The sequence below is a fragment of the Tachyglossus aculeatus genome, chromosome 21 (genome assembly GCF_015852505.1).
Source record: "Tachyglossus aculeatus isolate mTacAcu1 chromosome 21, mTacAcu1.pri, whole genome shotgun sequence".
NCBI classification, from domain to species: Eukaryota; Metazoa; Chordata; class Mammalia; order Monotremata; family Tachyglossidae; genus Tachyglossus; species Tachyglossus aculeatus.
Genome location: NC_052086.1, coordinates 68,192,481 through 68,216,212, shown reverse-complemented (window position 1 = coordinate 68,216,212; position 23,732 = coordinate 68,192,481). Strand labels below are relative to the sequence as shown.

Sequence of the window (23,732 nt, the reverse complement as noted above, 5' to 3'; positions counted from 1 at the left end):
CAGTGGTAGCCGCCCGGACCCCACTTGAAGGGGGCAGAGACAGAGGGACGGGATCCTCCGGGTTGGGGCTCTGAGAAGCAGCGTGGATTAGTGGAAAGAACCCGGGCTTGGGAGTCAGAGGACCTGGGTTCTAATCCCGGCTCCACCACTTGTCATTCATTTATTCATTCAATCATTTATTGAGCGCTTACTGCATGCAGAGCACTGTACTAAGCGCTTGGAAAGTACAATTCGGCAACATATACAGTCCCTACCCAACAACGGCTCACAGTCTAGAAGCTGCTGTGTCTGCTGTTGACTGCTGTGTGACCTTGGGCAAGCCACTTCACTTCTCTGTGCCTCAATTCCCTCATCTGTAAAATGGGGATGAAGACTGTGAGCCCCACATGGGGCAACCTGATTACCTTGTATCTACCCCAGAGCTTAGCACAGTGCCTGGCACATAGTAAGTGCTTAACGAATACTATCATTATTACGATTGGGGAGGCTCAGAGCCGGCAGAGGCTGCGGGGGCAAACGAATCCCCATCTCCCGGGGTCTGGGCAATTCAAGGGGTGGAGAGAGCCCCTCACCTGTAGCTGCACTCCCTCCCAAGGTAACCCTCATCTGTAAAATGAGGATGAAGCCTGTGAGCCCCACGGTGGGGAGGGGAGGGGGGACGGCACTGTGTCCCTCCCAATTTGCTTGTATTCACCACAGCATTTAGCGCAGCACTCTGCACCCAGTAATCTCTCAATCAATAGGATTGAACGAATAGATGGGCAGGGGGCAAGCCCCTTCCATTGTCCTGAGTGGCAGCGCGGAAGACCCAGGATCTCCTTCCCCCCCCCTGCTCCCCTCCTCTTCCCCGCCACCCTCCGGGATTAAACTTTCGGTGTGAGTTTGGGCAAATCACTTCAATCAATCAATCAATCAATCAATCACTCGTATTTATTGAGCACTTACTGTGTGCAGAGCACTGCACTAAGCACTTGGGAAGTGCAAGTTGGCAACATATACAGTCCCTACCCAACAGTGGGCTCACAGGTCACTTCTCTGGTCCTCAGTTCCCTCGTCTGTAAAATGGGGATTAAGACTGTGAGCCCCACATGGGACAACCTGATAACCTTGTATCCCCCCTAGCGCTTAGAACAGTGCTTGGCACATAGTAAGCGATTAATAGTAATAATGATGATGGCATTTGTTAAGCGTTTACTATGTGCCAAGCACTGTTCTAAGCTCTAGTGGGGATGTTTTGTTGTCTGTCTCCCCCTTCTAGACTGTGAGCCCGTTGTTGGGTAGGGACCGTCTCTATATGTTGCCGACTTGTAATAATAATAATAATAATAATAATGGCATTTATTAAGCGCTTACTATGTGCAAAGCACTGTTCTAAGCGCTGGGGAGGATACAAGGTGATCAGGTTGTCCCACGTGGGGCTCACAGTCTTAATCCCCATTTTACAGACGAGGTAACTGAGGCACAAAGAAGCTAAGTGACTTGCCCAAGGTCACACATCTGACAAGTGGTGGAACCGGGATTTGAACCCATGACCTCTGACTCCCAAGCCCGTGCTCTTTCCACTAAGCCACGCTCCTTCTTCTTGTACTGCCCAAGCGCTTAGTACAGTGCTCTGCACATAGTACGCGCTCAATAAATCCGATTGAATGAATGAATGAATACAAGGTGATCAGGTTGTCCCACATGGGGCTCACAGTCTTAATCCCCATTTTCCAGATGAGGGACCTTAACAAATGCCATTATTATTATTGTTGTTGTCGTTGTGGGACTTGGTGGGATTTCAGGGGCGCGGAGGGAAGGCCGGAGACGACCCCTGGCCCAGACGGGAGCTTTCTGCTCCCCCCGGGCCCCCTCCCCCGGGCCCCCCCGGGTCCCCCCGGGTCCCCTCCTCACCTGGCAGGCCGAGGCCGAGCAGCAGGCTGTAATAGACCACCGGCACGAAGCCCAAGCCGCAGCCGTAGCGGGGGTAGGAGAGCAGCGAGCTGTTGCGGAGGTGGAGGTGCGTGTGCTCCATGGGGCCGGGGGCTCCCGCACCCTCCGCCGGCCGCCGGGAAGGGCCCGCGCCCGCTCCGCGCCCCCAGCTCCTCCTCCGCGCCCCCAGCTCCGCTCTGTCCAGCCCCACTCCTCCTGCACGGCTCCTCTCCGTCCAGCCCCACTCCTCCTGCACGGCTCCTCTCCGTCCAGCCCCGCTCTACCTCTACTAGTCTTCCGTCCAGCCCCTCTCCTCCTGCACTGGTCCTCCAGCCCCGCTCCTCCCGCACTGCTCCTCCAGCCCCACTCCTACTGCACTGGTCTTTCAGCCCCGCTCCTCCTGCTCTGGTCCTCTGTCCAGCCCTTCTCCTCCTGCACTGGTCCTCCAGCCCCGCTCCTACTGCACTGGTCCTTCAGCCCCGCTCCCCGCTGCTCTGGTCCCCCGTCCAGCCCCTCTCCTCCTGCACTGGTCCTTCAGTCCCACTCCACCTGAACTGGTCCTCCGTCCAACCCTTCTCCTCTTGCACTGGTCCTTTAGCCTCTCTCGCCCTGCACTGTTCCTTCAGCCCCTCTCTCCCTGCACTGTTTCTCCGTCCAGGCCCCACTCCACCTGCACTGGTCCTTCAGCCCCACTCCACCTGCACTAGTCCTTCAGCCCCACTCCACCTGCACTGGTCCTTCAGCCCCTCTCCCCCTGCACTGGTCCTTCAGCCCCACTCCACCTGCACTGGTCCTCCGTCCAGCCCCTCTCCCCCTGCACTGGTCCTCCGTCCAGCCCCTCTCCTCCTGCACTGGTCCTCTGTCCAGCCCCTCTCCTCCTGCACTGGTCCTCCAGCCCCTCTCCACCTGCACTGGTCCTCCGTCCAGCCCCTCTCGTCTTGCACTGATCCTCCGTCCAACCCTTCTACTCCTGCACTGGCCCTTCAGCCACTCTCTCCCTGCACTGGTCCTTCAGCCCTGCTCCTCCTGCACTGGTCCTTCAGCCCCTCTCCCCTTGCACTGGACCTTCAGCCCCTCTCCCCCTGCACTGGTCCTTCGACCAGCCCCTCTCCTCCTGCACTGGTCCTCCAGCCCCTCTCTTCCTGCTCTGGTCCTCTGTCCAGCCCCTCTCCTCCTGCACTGGTCCTCTGTCCAGCCCCTCTCCTCCTGCACTGGTCCTCTGTCCAGCCCCGTTCGTCCAGCCCCACGCTCTGGCTCCCGGTGGCAGCGTCTGTGCCTCTCCAGCTCCTCCCTCCCTCCCTCTTTCCCTCCCTCTTTCCCTCCCTTTCCCCCTCCCTCTTCCTCTCCTCTCCTCTCCCCTCCTCTCCTCTTCTGTCCCCTCTCCTCTCCTCTCCTCTCCTCTCCTCTCCTCTCCTCTCCTCTCCTCTCCTCTCCTCTCCTCTCCTCTCTTCTCTTCTCCTCTCCTCCTCTCCTCCTCTCTCCTCTGCTTCTCTCTCCTCTGCTTCTCTCTGCTCTCCTCCCTCCCTCCCGTCCTCCCCCCGCAGGGCTAGTTCTCTCCCCGCTCGGCCCCGCACCTGCCGCGCCCCGGAGTTCCCGCTCTGCCCTTCCCTCCCCTTAGCCAGCGACCTGGATTGCCCCCCTCCCCTCCTTCCCCCATCCCCTCCTCCCTTCTCCCTTCCCGGGAGGGCGGCGGAGGCAGCGGGAGGGGAGGGGCGGGGGGTTTCTCCCGCCGGCTGCGACAGGGAAACCGATGACCCCCAGGCCCGTCCTATCGTCCCCCCCCAATCCCCCGGGCAGATGAAGGGGCCCGGTGGTCCAGAGCGGGCTCCGACCCTCCACCCATCCATCCTTCCCCTCCGTGCTCCAGGTCACCTCAGCCTCCAGGAACCCAGCCTCCGGGAAGCTAGGAACACCAGGGAGAAGAGATTGGTGTCCTCTTCCAAGCGCTTAGGACAGTGCTCTGCACACAGTACGTGCTCCAAAAATGCAAACTGAGCAACTGGTTTCCTCTCTGGGGCATCAGTTGATCAATCAATCAACCAAGCGAGCAGATGAAAGCAAGAACCTTATTCCCAGAGCTCCAGTTTTAGGGGAGGCTGTTGCAAAGAGACAGCTTTGCTTGGTGTTTCCATCTTGCTTCGTCCCCTCCCTTCCTGCCCATAGTCTACGGTCCGAGCTTCACAGGCAGCAGGCTGGACTGACAGATCTCTTCTTTAAATGCCTGAAGCAGCATAGCTTAGTGGAAAGAGGACTGGCCTGGGAATTAGAGGACCTAGGTTCTAATTCTGGCCCTGCCACTTGTCTTCTGTGTGAACTTGGACAAGTTATTTAACTTCTCTGTACCTCAGTTGCTGCATCTTTACAATGGAGATTAAGGCTGTGAGCCCTATATGAGTTAGGGACTGTGTCCAACCCAATTATCTTGTACCTTCTTCAGTTCCTAGTAGAGTGCCTGGAATGTAGCCTTAAAAAAACCCAAAACTGAGTGAGACAGCCCATCCAGAGCTTTATCTAACCCACTCTTGGCCAGCCTCCTCATTCCATAACTGGGTCCAGATTTGGGAAAGGCATAGTAAATGCTGGAGGAGGTCCAGAGAATCAATCAATCAATCAATCAATTAAATTTACTGAGCACTTACTATGCGCAGAGCAGTGCATTAAGCACTTGGGAGAGTACAATATAATAGAGTTGTTAGATACGTGTCTTTCCCCTAACAAGCTTACAGTCTAGAGGAGAGCAGAAATGAGTCAAGGGATAGGAACTATCTACCACAGGAAAGGTGAGATTGGTTAAGGGATACTAAATGCTTGTCTCCAACATCACGAGAGATTTTCAGACTTGCAAAAGGCATCCACATTCTTAGAGGATTGAAAACTCTGAAACAGTGCAGAGTACAGTGTTTGGCTCCCTTGTCTTGTCTTATGCTGTCAAATTGCCTCCAACTCATAGTGACTCTATGGACACATTTCTCCCAGAACGCCCCACCTCCATCTGCAATCATCCTGGTAGTGAATCCATAGAGTTTTCTTGGTAAAAATATGGAAGTGGTTTCCCATTGGCTTCCTCTGCACAGTAAACCAGAGCCTCCATCCTCAACTCTCTCCCATGCTGCTGCTGCCCAACACAGGTGAATTTTGACTTGTAGCAGATTGCCTTCCACTTGCAAGCCACTGCCCAAGCTAGGAATGGAATGGCTATGCATCTGCTTGACTCTCCCTTCTGCAACTAGGACTGGTAGAGTACCAGAAACTCTCCAGGTGTGATCCTGAGATGGGATTTGCTCACAGTAAGCGCTAAATGAATGTCATTGATTGATTGATTGATTGATTTTAGCTCTAGGAGTCTACGGGGAACTTAAATGTACCCCTTCCTGGGTTTAATACAACAATACAGGAGAGAAATCTGGGGAGACCCCGGGCCCTATCAGCACTCAGACCCCAGGTCTGACAGTTGCGCTTAACGCTTCCAGTAGGATTCAGCTCTCGCAGGATATGTAACCTTGAATAATAATAAATGTGATATCCTTGAAGCTCTTACTATGTGCCAGGCACTGTACTAAGCGCTGGAGTAGATACAAGCAAATTGGGTTGCACACAGTCCCTGAACCACATGGGGCTCACAGCCTTCATCCCCATTTTACAGATGAGATAATTGATTCCCTGGATCCCTCGGGTCTCTTTGTGGGGAGTGGTCCTCAGGCAGAAGCAGACTGAATGGGAACAACTATGATCCCTTCTACAGACTCCCTGAATTCTTTGACCATTCAGTGAATTCTCCAGAGAGGCTTCTCCCCACCAACCTCTGACCACTCCACCATTATCATTTGGGGAAACCCAAGAGCCTCTCACTCTATTCAGGACACTTGGACATCCTCCGGAAAAGGAGGATGTCAGTCGAGTGGAGGAGAAATACATCCTTCCTCAGGGGAGAAATGGGAACGAACTGGGTTATTGGAATCCTTAAATATCAGGCAAGTGGTCACCATTTAATTTCATGGTTAGGCAGCTTCCTTGCTGGAAAAAAAATATCTAGTTTATTCCAGGGAGGAAATATGTTATGGCAGGAGAAAATAGACAAAGGATTTCCTTCAGGCTCTGTATTCTATTCATGGTCCCTGGAGATTGCACCATTTGTGTATTCCTGGCCTCTTTAAAGAGGATAAATAGTCACCTAGTTTTCAAATCTCTGAGGCTCTCTTGGACCCACTTATCACGAATGACTGTGGTTCTTCCATTGCCATAATTCAAAAGCTACTGTATTGTTTTCAAGGGCTAGCCATTTGCGAGGGTTAAATTGGAAGCTGAGCCTTTAAAACAATAGGGGAGCAAAAATAAGTTGTCCTCATCTGTTTCAAAGACAAAGTGCACATAGCATAGTTACACACTTTTATTTTCCCTCCTATATGCTTCAGCTTTTTCATCTACAAAATGGGGATTAAAACCTCCTCCCTTCTGCTGAGACTGTGAGCCCCATGTGAGATAGGGACTGAATCCAACCTGATTTTCTCATATGTTTCCCAGCACACAGTGCAGTGTTTAGCACAAAGTAAGTGCATAACAAGTACCATAAAAAGGGCCTGAGGGCACCACCTGGGGGGATCCTGAAGGCAGCAAGCCAGGGGCAGCCAGGTTTATAGAACTTTGGCCACAGACACTGCTCTTTAGGTCCATTTTGTCTTTTTTTTTTACTACTTGTGTGGTTTCTCTGACTAACCTGCTTCCTAACAGGTTGATTAATGCCATGGCTCATGGTCCTAAATTTGTTACTTCTTGTTTCCTGTATCTGTGATACTAGACCTTTAGATCGGACTCTGGTTGTTGGCCTATGTGACAGACAGCCCAAGGGGTATTGGGATGCAGGCGGGAGTCAGGAAGAGAGAGGTGGGCCGCTTCTGGATTTGAATCCTCCACCTGGTGTTCCTCTACCATTCCTTAGTCTTCCCACTGCTCCTCAGCTTGAGACCATCAAGGGACTGAGAGAAAGGAGGCCGGGAGGCACTGGAGGAGGCCTGGGAGAGAGGACTCACATGCAGAGTCCTTCCTAAATTAATTATTATGGTATGGTTAAGCGCTTACTGTGCGACAAGCAAGAAAAAGTCACTTCAGATGTGGGCAGGGAATGTGTCTGTGATATTGTGCTGAACTCTCCCAAGCACTTAGTACAGTGCTCTGCACACAGTAAGCACTCAATAAATATGATCGATTGATTGATTGATTGATAGACACCTTAGCAGTTCTTTTCTTCAGGAAAAGTGAAAACATATTCCACGGTAGTGGGGTGGGGGTTGGGGTGTTTTCCAGAGTAGCAACCCCCGCCTCCCCACCACCAGCTCTCCTATGGCTTCATCATTAGAGCTAAACCAGATCATTGTCCACAGAGTGGTGGCCCACTGAATATTGTCCCTGGGCAGTGAGAGAATTCTTTGCGGTGACCTGGATTTCCCAGATGACCTCCCTCTTCCCTTTCCCCACCTACCAGCCTCCCCTTGATGCCATGACCTCTGACCACCCTCCACCCCCCCACCAGTCGTGGCAATAAATTGCTGTGCCCTCTTTCTTTCTACTTTTACAGATTCATGGGAGAAGCAGTGTGGTCTATTGGAACAAACACAGGCTTGGTAGTCAAAAGACCTAGGTTCTAATCCCAGCTCTGCCAATTGCTTGTCTTGTGACCCTGAAGCAGCATGGCCCAGTGGATAGAGCTCGGGCCCGAGAGTCAGACAGTTATTGGTTCTAATTTCTCTCTGGGCAAGTCTCTTCACTTCTCTCTGCCTCAGTTACCTCATCTGTAAAATGAGGACTGAGTGTGTGAGTCCCATGTGGGACATGGACTGTGTCCAACCTGATTAGCTTCTATCAACCCCAGTGCATAGTACGGTGCCTGGCACATAGTAAGCTCTTAACAAATATAATTATTTTTATTAGTACCCTAGGTAAGTCATTTAACTCCAATTTTTAGTTGATTCCAAAGTATATCCATGGGGTATACTGCTTTTCAATCTTTTTGCTGGAAGAAATGGGAGGTAGATAGGTTTGTGTTGAGGAAAATGAGAATCTGGGACTTTTTGAGGAAAAGGGCATTGGTTTTGCCTTATACAGGTGTGACTGATATCTCCGGCTTCTTTTCTGGACAGCAACCTTTGTGAAGTCTGCTGAAGGACTCAGAACCAACCACTAAAACAATAAAAAATAAAAGGACTCTGCCCACCCACAGGCTGTATATCTGGTTAGTTGGCTTAGGCAACATCAGTCCCATGGAGTTCCTTGAAGTGAATCCAAAGGGGATAATAACTCCTAAAAATCTGGGTTCACCCTCAGGAAAATGCAACACTAGCTCAACTACTCAAATTACTGGGACCCAATGAGTCACTGGGAAGAGAAGGAAAGAGAAGAGAGGAGAGGAGAGGAGAGGAGAGAAAAGAGAAGAGAAGAGAAGAGAAGAGAAGAGAAGAGAAGAGAAGAGAAGAGAAGAGAGAAGAGAAGAGAAGAGAAGAGAAGAGAAGAGAAGAGAAGAGAAGAGAAGAGAAGAGAAGAGAAGAGAAGAGAAGAGAAGAGAAGAGAAACATCATGGCTTAATGGAAAGAGCACGAGCTTGGAAGTCAGAGGTCATGGGGTCTAATCCCAGCTCTGCCACTTGTCAGCTGTGTGACTTTGGGCATGTTGCTTAACTTCTCTGGGCCTCAGTTACCTCATCTGTAAAATGGAGATTAAGACTGTGAGCCCCATGTGGGACAACCTGATGACCTTGTATCTACCTCAGTGCTTAGAACAGTGCTTGGCACATAGTAAGTGCTTAGCAAATACCAACATTATTATTATTATTATTATTATTTACATTCCTGAGTTAGGAATGGTATCAGGGCCAAGTGCAAGTATCATGTCATAGTAGATAGAACACAGGCCTGGGAGCCAGAAGGTCATGGGTTCTAATACCTGTTCCACCACATGACTGCTGTGTAGCCTTGAGTAAGTAACTTACCTTCTCTGGACATCAGTTACCTCATATGTAAAATGGAGATTAAGATAGTGAGCCCCAAGTGGGACAGGGACTGTGTCCAACCCGATTTGCTCCCAGGCTAATCCCCCTTTTTCTCAGCTCCCCCTCCCTTCTGCATTGCCTTGACTCACTCTTTATACTCTTTGCCCCTTCTCCCCCGCCACAGCACTTACATACATATATATATATACATCTATAATTCTATTTATTTATATTGATGACTGTTTACTTGTTTTGATGTCTGAATCCATCTAATAAATGCCATCATTATTATTAATCCCCCACTCTAGACTGTAAGCCCACTGTGGCCAGGGATTGTCTCTCTTTAGTGCTGTACTGTACTTTCCAAGTGCTCAGTACGGTGCTCTGCAAACAATAAATGTTCAATAAATATGATTGAATGAAAGTATCCCTAATAAAAAAATGAAGAATTGCTGACATCAGCCTGTCATTTGCTGATTGTATGCTTTGTCTGGATTTTTTATGTTATTTGTTAAGTGCTTACTATGTGCCAGGCACTGTATTAAACACTGAGGTGGGTTCAAGCTAATCAGGTTGGACACAGTCCATGTCCCCACATGGGGCTCAAGCTTATATCCCCATTTTGCAGATGGGGTAAGTGAGGCATGGAAAAGTTAAGTGACTAGCCTGAGGCCACCCAGCAGGTAAAGCCAGGATTAGAACCTAGGGTATTTGACTCCCAGGCCCAAGCTCTTTCCAATAGGCCATACTGCTTCAAGATAATAATAATAATAATAATAATAATGGCATTTGTTAAGTGCTTGCTATGTGCAAAGCACTGTTCTAAGCGCTGGGAAGGTTATAAGGTGATCAGGTTGTCCCACGGGGGGCTCACAGTCTTCATCCCCATTTTTACAGAGGAGGTAACTGAATCCCAGAGAAGTGAAGTGACTTGCCCAAAGTCACACAGCTAAAAAGTGGCGGAGCTGGGATTTGAACCCATGATCTCTGACTACAAAGCCTGGGCTCTTTCCACTTATCCACGCTGCTTCTCAAGATGCCATGAAACCCCGCCTACCCAAGTCTTGACCTTCAGGACACAGAAAAAATCAAATCATCTTCTTTTAGAGGTGGGGGAGTTGAAGGAGCTGCTTAAAATGTGTCATAAATGTTTTCTCAGACACAATAATGGAGTCCATTAAGCACTTGCTCTGTCCCAAGCACTGGGGTAGGCACAATATAATCATGTCAGATACAGTCCCTGTTCCAGGTAGGGCTTGCAAACTAGGAAGCGGGGGAACAAATATTGAATCTCTATTTTACAGATGAGGTAAGTGAGGCACAGAGAAGTTAAGTGACTTGCCTAAGGTCACACATCAGACAAGCGGAGGAGCTGCTTTTGGTATTTGCACTGTAGTAAGGGGGACAAGACTGGTGGAAAGAACAAAGGACTGGGAGTCAGGAGATCTGAGTTCTGATCCCGACTCTGCCACTTGCCTGTTGTGTGACTGTGGGCACGTCACTTGAGCTCTCTGCTCCTCCACTTTCTCATGTGTAAAATGGGGATGTAGAATGTTCTCCCTCCCCATTAGACCGTGATCCCTAGGTGGAACAGGAATGTTGATCCAATCAACTTATATTGTAGCTATCCCAGTACTTGACAGTGCTTGGCCCATAGGAAGCAATGAACAAATACCACAATTATGATCATTACTGTCATTATCATTATTGTTGTTATTAATGATAATTAATGCTCCAGACCTCCTCTTTACTCCCTAGAAGCTGCTGCGTGTCAGCCTGGTAGAACTAAATGTTTCATCAGCGAAACCATCTTCGAGCTTAAGAAATATAGGCATTCTAGCCTGAAAACTATCAAAATTATTGCTTCTATACACACACATACAACTCCATCTCAGGAAAAAGCATGCCTACATTTCTAAGGCAACCTCTTCTGATTTTGGTGTGTTAATAATTAATTGTTCATAATTCATTTTATGAAATGAATCATGGAACAAAGCATTCCTTCTGAAGTGAAGTTTTAACAAACCTCCCTCATGGAATATCATCCCTTTTCTTTCAGTCAGCTTCAGTAAGGAACAATATCACATGCTTTTTCACACATCAGCCTTCCTCAGAGGACATTTGACAATATCCCTCAGGGTGGGGGTCAAGGCTGTAGTCACTTCATCACCTCTATTCCTGCCCTTGCCTTACTTCTGATCCCCTGAAGCCCTCTTTAGGAAACTTTAAGGAGTTTTTTTGGGGAATATTTGTTATACACTTACTATGTGGTAGGCACTGTAATAAGCACTGAGGAAGATGCAAATTAATCAGAGACCCAGTCTATGTTCCACAGGGGGCTCTCAGCCTTAATCCCCATTTTACAGGTGAGGTAACTGAAGCACAGAGAAATGAAGTGACTTGTCCATGGTTACAGAGCAGATAATCGGAGGAGCTGGGATTAGAACTCAAGTCTTTCTGACTCCAGGGCCTGTGCTCTTTCCACTAGGCCATGCTGTTCTTACTATCTGAGTGGATGAATGGAGGCCATCTGACCCTAACTATGGAGTGTTCTGGGGGAATCATTCCTCTGAATTTCCTTCTTGTCTTGATGTTGTCCAACCTCCCATCACCAATCTAGTGTTCTTTTCAGAAGGTTTGGGACCACTAGGTTTAAAGGATTCTGTTGAGCATATAATGCTGGGTCATGTTAGCAAGGGAGAACTACTCTGTCAATAATTACTATTGTCTGAGATGATTCTATTTATTATTTGTCATTTATTTGCTTGGCTCATTACCTTTATGTATTCTCAGGCTTTTCTAAGTATTGTGGTTCCTGTGTCTTATATGTCCTCATCTTCCCCATTGTATCAAATGCTCCTTGAAGACATGGGTCTTGTTTTAAATACATAATAACAGAAGCAATGACTATTAGTCTGAATCAGAGCAATGGTCCATTATTCTTTCTGACTGCAAAAACAGAATGCTTGGAAGAATGTGTGTTTTTTGCCCTCCTTTGATGTTTATGGATGGATTTTCCAACATCCTCAACTTTTCCCCTCTTCATATCTAACTTCCCCTCTAGTAGCCTATTATGGACCACTTAATGTGGTCATCTTAATGTTCAGGGTTGGATTTTCTAACAACTTCAACTTCTCTTCATCTCTAACCTTCCCTCTAGTAACTCATTATGGGCCACTTGGTGATGAATTTTTCCCAACTTCTCTTGAATCCACTTCTCCCATACATTCCCTAAACACCAACTGCACTAGGATCTCAAGGACGTTTCTTAGGACTTGATTTATTTTTATCATTTTGATCTTTTAAATTATACCCTTTGCAATAGTTGCCCTGGGGCAGCAGCACAAAATTAAAAAACATCCAGTAAGATATGCACAACTCTAAAAACTGTCAGTAGCCAAATAAAACTAGATGAATAAAATGAGAAGCAGAGTGACCTAATGGAAACGGTAAGGAACTAAGAGCCACGAGACTTGGGTTCTGATCCATGCTCTGCCACTTACTTGCTGTGTCACCTTGGGCAAGTCACTTCATTTTTCGGTGTCTCATTTTCCTCATCTGTAAAATAGAGATTCAATATTTGTTCTCCATCCCCTTTGTATTGCAAGCCCTACCTGGGACAGGGACTGTATCTGACTTGATTATCTTGTATCTACCCCAGTGCTTGGACAGAACAAGTGCTTAATGGAGTCCATTCTTATGTTTAGAAAAAAAACAATTTATAACAAATTTTAAGCAGCTTCCTCAACTTCCCCACCATAAGAGAAGATAAGTGGTCTTTCGCTGTGTTCTGAAGGTCAAGATTTGGCTGGGCAGGTGTTGCATAACATCTTGAAGCAGCGTGGTTTAGTGGAAAGAACACAGGCTTGGGAGTCAAAGGCTCTTCATTCTAATCCACCACTTGCCTGCTGTGTTGCCTTCGGCAGGTCGTTCAACTTCTCTTTACCTAAGTTCCCTCATCTGTAAAGGGGGGATTCAATGCCTGTTCTCCATTCTACTTAGACTGTGAGCCCCATGTGGAACCTGGTTATCTTGTATCTACACCAGTGGTTACAGTAAGCGCTTACCAAATACCACAACTATCATAATTATTATCTCAAAGGATGGCGCTTTGGGGTTTATAACTGCCATGGGATCATCTGTTCCTCTGTCCCCATTTGTGAACAAGGTCAACATTTGGACAAACGGTGCCAACTGTTGAGATGATGTCTGACATCTCTTCCTGCGTTTTGCAAGGAATACAACTCTCGGATAATATTTTTCTCAAACTCTGATCTTCGTAACTATTAGGGGCTGATTATGCAGCCTGGAAAGGCCCTTCATTGGGCTGAACTTTCTTTCATTAGATTGGGCAGAGGAAGTATGTGACGATGGAGTTCACGTTACCCACGAGGCTTCTGGTGAGCAGCTCTACACAAAGGTCAAATGGGATAGGAAGTGAAAATCCATGCCTAAATTGAAGTGTTTGGGATGACCATGGATTTCAGTTGTCCATACTCCCCATCTCCATTTCCACGGGCAACTGAGGGTTGGCAGTATAAATGAAAAACTAGTGTTAGATCTATGCCTTTCTAGGGTAACATGGTAATTGTGGACACAGGCTCACCGTGTCTATTTTATTAAAACTCCCATCTCGTCATCTCCTAGATGGCAGGGATCACATTGCCTGTATTTCTGTAGAGTACCCAAAACCTTGCGTGAATTCAGCGAACAAGATTGAGAAAGCACCTGCGGTGAAGGGTTACAATGCTATTTCCGACTGGGTAATTCATCATCATCAATCGCATTTATTGAGCGCTTACTGTGTGCAGAGCACTGTACTAAGCGCTTGGGAAGTACAAGTTGGCAACATATAGAGACAGTCCCTACCCAACAGTGGACTCACAGTCTAAAAGGTAATTATGGTAACAGGGTAACAGGGTAATTATGACTGCAGTCTTTGATTTTTCAGCCTTTACATTCAAATACCAAAAGAAAAGAGAATGCAGGTTTTTTTTCAAAAGTTGGAGGAATAGAACCAAAAGGGAGAGATACATCACTAAGGACTACTACAATGGAGTTGGTTGCAGACATCTTCCCCAAAGGAATAAACCATAGAAATGGACAGGAAAGCATGACTCATCAATGCACAGATAATCCAGCTTTAGCATCCCATAAAAGGTACGGGGTTATTTGGGATTAATATGCAAGCAATCTTCTGGGCCAGGCAGTTGGGACAGAATAGAGGCACTCTGATGACTGGAGAAGATTCAGAATGTTCTGAACATCTGAGCTTAGAAGTCTGCCTGCCCATGGGAGCAATTTCCAAGTCCTTGTATGTTGAGTCACTGACACCAAAAAATGGGTATACCACCTCACTGACCAATTTCTAGGTGAACAGTTGGGGTAGGGGTATTAAAGGAACATTCCCAGAGGTTTCCGTCTCAGAACTACATCTTTATAACTTTGGACTGCGCTTTTCACGTGCAATGCTGATTTCCACAAACCTCTAATTCAGGCACATTGAAAGAGCCCCTAGGCATTACCCCATCCTCCCTGCCAGCTGAGAGCTTTCACTTTCCTTGCAAAGGTTTCCTGAATTGCTGCTACTTCACAGTTGGCACTGAACTACATTTGTTCAGACTTTTGGAGTGCCAATGGAGTTTTGGAAAACACTGGGGCAAAATGGGAGGCAATGTGACAATGTTTGACACAAAGTAAGCACTTGACAAATACAAAAGAAACACATAAATTCTTCAAAAAGCTCAGACCAGGGGTCTGAAGATCTGGAGTCTAGTCCCTGTCAGGTGACTGTGGGCAAGTCATTTAACCTCTCTATGCCTCGGTTTCCCCATCTGCAAAACGGGGGCCAAATGCCTCTCTTCCCTCTTAGACTGTGAACTCTGTGTGGGATGGAGACCGTATCTGTTGTGATCATCCTGCTTCTACCCCAATACTTGGCACATAGTAAGCACTAAATAAATTCCATTATTCTTAATAAATGTTAGGGCTGTTAAGATGGTGACACCATTTTCAGATATGTACCCAGAGTTTAGACTTTCCTGTTTGAAAGTGTATCCCGCCCTCCCCTCAACAAAGTCCTTCAGATTCTAGTGTGGACCCAAAGCTACTAGGTTTTGAGAAGATTGGTGAACCATTTCTACCTCAGTAGTCTGACCACTGCTCCCCCAGATTTTCTTGTAAGAATCAGGTAATGAGAAAATGACCAAGATATAATTAACATTCACATTTCTGGATTCCCCCTCTGGGCTTCTTTATGTTATACAAGTATAGGAGAAACCTGGATTAATCTTTTAGGTAACTAATGAGAATATTGGACCCTACAGCACAATAGATCCACACTTTGCCCTCTATTAATTGTTCCAACTTCATAGGTAAATTCATGGGAATTGCATCCGGATCAGTGCAGATGACTTTAAAATTATATTTCATTGCTGCAGATTGAAAATCACTTCCACTGGAATTTGTCAGAAGCTCTTAAATTTGTTCCCTGAAGGACTCGCTTTCATTTTCCAAATAGCCCAGTCTTAGCAGAGGTCTTATTTATTTGGGGATAGTTCCTATACTTCTGCTCGATAATAATAATAATAATCGTGGAGTTTGTTAAGCACTTACTATGGGCCAACCACTGTGCTAGACACTGGAGTAGATACTTTTTCAACAAGGATCTTCAGGCTTATCCTTCAGTGACTTTGCAGATATAATTGGCATGTGGAATTGCTACAGCACCCAAAACATCTGCCCTCAGCTGAGGTTTCCTGGTTTCTCTTGCTGCCTTTCCTCCGTTGCCCTTGCCTGGGCTTCTAATGTACCACAGAACATTCCACTTTGGTTCTTTTTTGCTTCTTAGCCTGTTGGCGTAGCCTGGGATGACCATGGTTTCTCCTTGTTCTTTTCCTTGACTGCTGGCTGATTTCCATTCCTCTTCACTCTTTCCAAACTAAGGCCAGACTCTAGGCCAAGGGGGCATTTTCCCAGCTTGCCTTGCCAGAGGGCCTGATCTCAATCTGGAAGCCCTGAAGAGGAAGGATCCCACACCCATGAATTTTCCTTGATCCTTTCCGTTCGACACTCCACACCTTGACCCTATCTATTCCCCATAAAAGGCCTTCGCCAGTCAACTCAGGGAAGAGGCAGTAGCTCTGGCAGTCTGATCCAATTTACCAGTTCTCTGGAAACTTCAACCTTCCTCTTCTTCCAAAGTTACCCTTTCAGGGTAGTCCAGGGAAGCAGCTTGGCCTGGTGAAACGAGCATGACCTTGGAGTCAGAGGACCTGGGTTTATTTATTTATTTATGTATTTTATTTAATTATATGGTATTCGTTAAGGGCTTACTCTGTGCCAGGCACTGTGCTAAGCACTGGGGTAGATACAAGCTAACCAGGTTGGACACCGTTCAACCAGGGTTCCAATCCCAGCTCTGCCAAATACCTGCTGTGTGACTCTAAGCAAGTCACTAAACTTCTCTGTGCCTCAGTTCCTTCATCCAACTTGATTGAAGCCCCATGTGGGATCAGATTATCTTGTATCTGCCCCAGAATTCATTATGGTTGTTGGCATCTAGTAAGTGCTTAACCAATAATTATATGGTATTTGTTAAGGGCTTACTCTGTGCCAGGCACCGTGCTAAGCACTGGGGTAGATACAAGCTAGCCAGGTTGGACACCATTCAACCAGGGTTCCAATCCCAGCTCCGCCACATACCTGCGTGTGACTCTAAGCAAGTCACTAAACTTCTCTGTGCCTCAGTTCCTTCATCTGACTTGATTGAAGCCCCATGTGGGATCAGATTATCTTGTATTTACCCCAGAATTCATTATGGTCCTTGGCATCTAGTAAGTGCTTAACCAATACTGCGATTATTAACTCTGTGCCTTTCGATAGTCTGTATTGCACAGCCCTCTTCCTGGTCCTGGGAGTCATGCCTTAGCCTCCACAATAAGCAGCGTGGCCTATTGGAGCACTAGTCTGGGAGTCAGGGGACCTGGGTTCTAATCCCAGAACTGCCGATTGCTTGCTGTGTGACCTTGAGCAAATCACTTCACTTCGCTGTCCCTCAGTTTCCTCAGCTGTAAAATGGGGATTAAATCCTATTACCTACTACTTAGACTGTGAACCCCTTGTGTGGAATGGGGCTGTGTCCAATCTGATAAACTTATATGTACCTCTCTCTCTTACTGGGGTTGGAAGGGCTAGTGAATCCAAAATGTCCTTCTCACCAGGACTGCAGCATGCTCCTCCATGACCAAGACCAGTACTTGACATACAGTAAACACTTAACAAATACCACACAAAAAAACTCAATGCCTTGGGGTGGGGCATGTGTGCTGCTGCTGCTGCTCTCTCTGTGTGTGTGTGTGTGTGTGTGTGTGTGTGTGTGTGTGTGTGTGTGTGTATTGTAACTTTAGGCAAGACACTTAACAGGGCTCCTGTTCCCTCCTCCTTCCACTCCAAATAGGAGAAGTGCTTTCTTTGACAGGCTCTAGGTCATTTTTCAGAGGTGGAAGGATGTGCCCCCTTCCCTCCCCCACAGGAGACTCCCATGCCTGGGCACAGGGATCTCTAAATTGGCAATAACTGAGAACAACTAGGGCCCATATTTGTATTTCAGAAGATTTATTAAAAAGGCTATTGTTTGGCAGCTTATTTCCAAAAAGGTGTAGCATGAAAGAGGCTCTCCTGCCGGGTAATATGTTTTGATATTCTGAGAAAAAAGAAACCCTGTTATTACTACATCCCTTCATTCCAGGCTCTACCCTGGTGCCTTTGGAAATGATGGCATAACAGTTGTGAAGCAAAGAATCAGAAGGTTATTGTTCCTACCACCTTGCTAACTGAGACAGAAGACACCATTTATTCCCCTTCTCTGAAGAACAGTCGGCTGTTACTCAATAATATGGCCCATTAAATTAGAGTGGACAGTGTTCAGGAAATTGGAAACTTGCTTGATCTTTGTTTCAGATTGCTGCAGGGCGATGGAGGGGTGAGATGGGGGTAGGAGGGCATGATAGCTCATTCAGCTCCATCGGACCAACAGCATGAAGAGGGCAAGAAGAAAGATTCCCCAGGAATGGGCTGGGGAAATGGAGGCATAGGGGAAATTGGAGGATTTCTGGGTAAATAATACAGTAAAGATCAATTAAGTTACAGGGTCGAGGGGTGAGTTGGAGGGAAGGAGAAAGGGAGAGAGAGAGAGAGAGAGAGAGAGAGGTAGAGATAGTGAGAGGAAGGGAGAGAATGAGGGAGAATGGGGAGAGAGGCAGAATGAGGAAGGGAGAGGGAAAGATACAGAGGCAGAGAGAAAGAGAGAGAAGAAAGGAGAGAAATGTGAGCATGGGGGGAAGAATGGCAGAGAGAAGAAGGGAAAGAAAGAGGAAGAGAAAAACAGACATAGAAGAAAAGGGAAAATTTGAGAGTGGCAGGGAGAGAAAGGCTGAGAGAGACAGGGAGAGAAAGAGGGAAAGAGACAGAGATAGTGGTTGATAGAAATGGAGATAAAGGAAAAGAGAGAAGAATGAGAGAATGAAGAGAGACAAAGGCAGACAGAGAGGAAGGAAGAGAAAGAGGGAGAAATAGATAGTGGCTGATAGAGGAAAGGAGAGAAAGTGAGAGAGTGAGAGAAGGAAAAAGGCAGAGAGGAAGGGAGAGAAAGAGGGAGCTAGAGAGGCAGAGAGAGAAAGCATGCAGGAAAGGACCTTGAAAGGTCAAATGAAACTGCTTCTATCCCACTATCTCCAAACATACATATAAACGTAAACACACACACACACACTCCAGTTAAACAGGTAGGAAGAGATCTAATCATTCATTCAATCATATTTATTGAGCACTTACTGTGTGCAGAGCACTGTACTAAGCGCTTGGGAAGTACAAGTTGGCAACATACAGAGATGGTCCCTACCCAATAGCGGGCTCACAGTCTAGAAGGGGAATTTTATCCTGTTGCCAGCATCAGTGGAGCTGTCCTTAGAGGCAGGAGGGAAGGAGTGGAGTGGGATTGGCTTGTCCCTGAGCACCACCGCTTCCTGGGCGAGGACAGGGTGATCCTCTCTCTCTCTCACTGGGGTTGGAAGGACTAGTGAATCCAAAATGTCCTTCTCACCACGACTGCAGCCTGCTCCTCCATGACCAAGAAGAAGAGAGAAGTATTGGTTTGGTTATTTTCTTATTTGAGATCACCGTTGGCTCTTTATTCAAAGTGAAGGATTGTTTGCTGTTTGACCCTACCCTGTCCCTGGCAGTATTGTTTTACCTCTGCTGTGCTGTATCAGCCTCAAGACCAAATTGAAGGTCTAAAGAGCTTCAGGGCTGTCCAATCTTCTTTTCCGCTGGGATACCAGGACTCCCCCAACCCGAGGGCCACAGAAGGGATTAGGACTAAGGGATGAGTTTTTGTGTATGTGCAGTGCAACTGGGGACTGAGGGGTCTGGATTGACTGTTTTAGTTACACAGGGCACGCATACGTGAAGTTCACCACTAGTGGCATCTTCTTCAGTGATTTATTCACCCCTCCCTCAGCCCCAAAGCACTTATGTACATAACCAAGTGCTTAGTACAGTGCTTTGCACACAGTAAGCACTCAATAAATATGATTGAATAACAATAATTTATTTATTTATATTAATGCCTGTCTCCCCATCTAGACTGCAAGCTTATTGTGGGCAGGGAATACATCTATTGTTGTATTGTATTCTCCCAAGTGCTTAGTGCAGTACTCTGCATACAGTAAACTCTCAATAAGTATGGCTGATTGATTGATTGATTGATTGCTGGTCGCTGTTCTCCTAGGAAAGCCCCAATGCTGTGATATCATTTAGCACAACCTCACCCAATTCACTTTCTCCCAGTTCCATTCAATTTGGGCTTGTGAGTCAGAGGTCATGGGTTCTAATCCCGGTTCTGCCAGTTATCAGCTGTGTGACTTTGGGCAAGTCACTTAACTTCTCTGGGCCTCAGTTACCTTATGTAGCACTTAGAACAGTGCTTGGTACATAGTAAGCACTTAACAAATGACATTATTATTATTATGAATAAAATGGGGATGAAGACTGTGAGCCCCACGTGCGACAACCTAATTACCTTGTATTTACCCCAGGGCTTAGAACAGTGCTTGGCACATAGTAAGTGCTTAACAAATACCATCATCATTATTATTATTATCGTTATTATTAAATGCCCTTGGATTCCTGGATTTTATCTCTGCCTCTCCCCGGCCCCCGACACCCAGTTTCCCCCTACATCTCCTAGACAGAGGGATTTCCAGGCCCATTCTCATGCCCAGCAAGGCAATCAATCAATCAATTGTATTTATTGAGCGCTTACTGTGTGCAGAGCACTGTACTAAGCGCTTGGGAAGTACAAGTTGGCAACATATCAGTGCCCGTTCCAGCATGAGAAGGTGGCCTGGGCAGCTTGGGCTTCCTGTACTCTTCCCTCTGGAAGATAACAACAGTTTGTATAAGGCTAAAACAGACTGATCTTGAACAGACATTCCATGGCAACTGAGGGTGGCAGTGAGGACAATGATTAGGGCATCTCTCTCCGGTACCCTTTGAAGGGATACCAATGAGAGGAATATCATCACTTCGGTGGGTCTCTGAGGGGAAGACAAGAGCAGAAGGGCCTATTGGCGGTATGTTTTCCTTGTGGGACAGAAAGGCAGGAAGAGGGTGAGCTGTATGGCTAATTGACCCTGGCTATTAGTGGAGAGGTCTTGAACAAATCCTATGCTTTACCAAGTCTTTGTTTTATATGAGACCATCCTCAGCTCCTCCTTCTCCAGGCAGGATGATGAGGAGCAGCTGTAACTTGGGGCCCTCAGCTGGCTTTATTACACTGGGCAGGGAGGGCACATAGGAGAGAGGCCAACCTGATAACACATACCACTGGGACTCCTATCAGCCCCTTCTCCGGCCAGAAGGGTGAGGAGCAGCGGAAGCTTGAGATCACCACTGCTTTCATAACATCGGGAAGACTACGACTGTTGTCAAGGCTGGGACTGATGAACTCGGAGCTGCTGCATGGTCAGTCAATCATATTTACTGTGCACTTACAATGTGTAGCTCACTGTATTAAGCACTTGGGAGAATACAATATAGCACTATAACAAACACATTCCCTGCCCACAATGAGATTAAGTAACCTGAAACTCTGCTCCTCTAGCCACAGGGCTCCAACCTGTTTGTGGTATATATGTTCTCCTTGTCTTTCATGTTTCGTTATTCATTATTCACCTATCAATCAGTAACATTTACAGAGTGTTTACTGTGAGCAGAGCACTGTACTAAGCAATTAGGTGAGTAAACCTTAGGGAGAGTACAATATAATGATAAGCAGATAATTCCCTGCCCACAATGATCTTACATATATGCATAGTATATTGGAAGCAGTGTAGCTCAGTGTAAAGAGCATGGGCTTTGGAGTCAGAGGTCATGGGTTCAAATCCCGGCTCTATCAATTGCCAGCTGTGTGACTTTGGACAAGTCACACAGTGTAAAATGGGGATTTAGACTGTGAGCCCACCATGAGACAAGCTGATCACCTTGTAACCTCCCCAGCACTTAGAACAGTGCCCTGCACATAGTAAGTGCTTAATAAATGTTAGCATTATTATTATTACACCAGAATTGAAAGACATATTCCCTGACCACAAGGAGTTTGCAGTCTAGTTTCATTCTTCATTGTGTGTATCTGTGCCTGCCATGCCCCTTAGTTTAAGGTTGTGAGCCTCTTAGAGTCTAGGAACCGTGTCCAGTTTTCACCTGTGTTTTTTATCCCAGTGTTAAGTCCAGTGCTCTGCACACAGTAAGTGCTTAATAAATACCATCACTACTACTTCCACTTTCATGTGGGGAAGTACTCCAGTTGTAAATACTTCTATGTTTTCTCCCCCTTTAGAGTGTCAGCTCCTTGTGGGCAGGGAATGGATCTCTTCTTCATTTTATACTTCCTAAGCACCTACCACAGTGCACCACACTAAGTGGGCACTCCAGTGAGCCCCCTGTGGGACAACCAGATTGCCTTGTAACCTCCCCAGTGCTTAAAACAATGCTCTGCACATAGTAAGTGCTTAATAAATGCCATAAAAAAATAAAAATAAATACTACTACTACTATTACTACTACTGTTACTACTACTACTAATTAATAATTGTGATACTTGTTAAGCACTTACTGTGTGCCGGGCACTGTGCTAAGCCCTCAGTAGATACAAGCAAATCATGTTAGACACAGTCCCTGTCCCACATGGGGTTCAGATCCCCATTTTACAGATGAGGTAACTGAGGCTCAGAGAAGTGAAGTGACTTGCCCTCAGTCACAAAGCAGACAAGTGACAGAGCTGGGATTAGAACCAGGTTCTTCCAACTCCCAGGCCCATGCTCTATCCACTAGGGTCCTGCTTCTACTGCTACTACTACTAATTGTGGTATTTATTAAACACTATGTGCCAGGCACTGTACTAAGGACTGGGGTAGATACAGGATAATTGGGTTGAGCACAGTCCCTGTCCTACACAGGGCAGACAGTCTTAATCTCCATTTTCCAAATGAGGGAACTGAGGCAGAGAAAAGTTGAGTGACTTGCCCAAGGTCACACAACAGACAACTGGCAGAGCCGGGAATAGAATACAGCTCCTTCGGACTCCCAAGCCCATGCTCTATCCACTAAGCCACACTGTTGCTGCTTCTACTACTGCTGCTTCTACTACTACTAATTGTACATGAGATTGGATGTACTGAATCCAGTCAGTCGGAGATAGTGATAATGAGGTTTGGGGCCCTTCTTTCTCTCATTGTCTCTCTGTCTCTCTCCATCTCTCTGTCTCTCTCTCATTGGCTCTTAGGATGGACTGGATGGGGAAGAGACCGGTGAGGGGGTGAGGAAAGGTGAAGAGATAAGATGGAAGGCTATTTCAGTTGTTTTGAGAGTGGGTTGATGAGGACCTGTATCAGTTTCGAGGCTGAAAAACTAGAAAGTAACCAGTGGTTCAGTGAAATATTCCAAAAGAAACATTGGCAGGTCTGCCAATACCTTCTCCACCTTCTGGAAGCTTCCACAGAGGCTCAGGACAGCACAACCCTTCTCACTCTCAGTAAATCCTGATTGAGTTGGAATTCAGGAGGAAGCCCCCAGGTAGGGGTTTCCAACAAAATTCCAAGGACCAATTGGAACTTCTTTTTAGCAACAGAAGCAGACCCAGCCCCCCGAGGACCCCAGGGGTAGGGTGGCAGGAGGCAGGGATAGCAGGTCTTGGGCAGTGCATTCAGGGAGGTTAGATCAGAGGGTAATTGTGAGCTTTTTTGTAAGCAGACACTGCGGTGGCATTTCTTTCTCCTTATCCTGACTCTACCAATCATCCCACAGGTCAATCAGTCAGGCAATCCATGGTATTTTTTGTATGCTTACATGTGCAAGAGTATCATACTAAACACCTGGGAGAGTACAATGCAGAAGATTGGGCATGTTCCCTGCTCGCCATGAGCACAAGGTCTCAGCTGCAGGAGGGCATTACTCTCTGGGGCTGAATAGCTGTGGAGAAGAGAATTAAACTGAAATGATCATTTTTACCAGCAAAAACAGTTGTTGTTACTCAGGAACTGAGCATCAAGAGAGCGATGATAGTGGAATGAGCTTCTTTGGATATTATAATGGTTAGAAAGTGCTTTTCTTTTGGTACCATGTGACGGGTTTTGTCTTTGCTCTTTCTTAGAAAATGTCTGAGAGTCCTTGCAATTTTGAGTAAAAATGACTTGCAATTTTCCGGTGGCTACCAGTTGAAATATTTCTCCACCTAAGTTATATCAGTTCTCCCAAATCCATGGTTACTCAGCATCTGGACTTG

The 23,732-nt window shown here is 46.8% G+C and overlaps 1 protein-coding gene and 1 non-coding gene across 2 annotated transcripts in view; both read right to left on the bottom strand.

The window, feature by feature from the left end:
- The window catches only part of GPR139 (G protein-coupled receptor 139), a 37,102-nt gene extending 35,088 nt beyond the window's left edge, over positions 1–2,014 (bottom strand). Inside the window, exon 1 of the mRNA XM_038763296.1 lies at positions 1,894–2,014. Coding sequence (XP_038619224.1) covers positions 1,894–2,014 — 121 coding nt within the window. The remainder of the gene's footprint in view (positions 1–1,893) is intronic.
- A 3,035-nt stretch (positions 2,015–5,049) lies between these two features.
- On the bottom strand, positions 5,050–5,187 carry LOC119943109. Its single transcript, XR_005455589.1, has one exon. It is a non-coding gene; the product is annotated as a small nucleolar RNA SNORA7 (small nucleolar RNA).
- Positions 5,188–23,732: the final 18,545 nt, after the last annotated feature.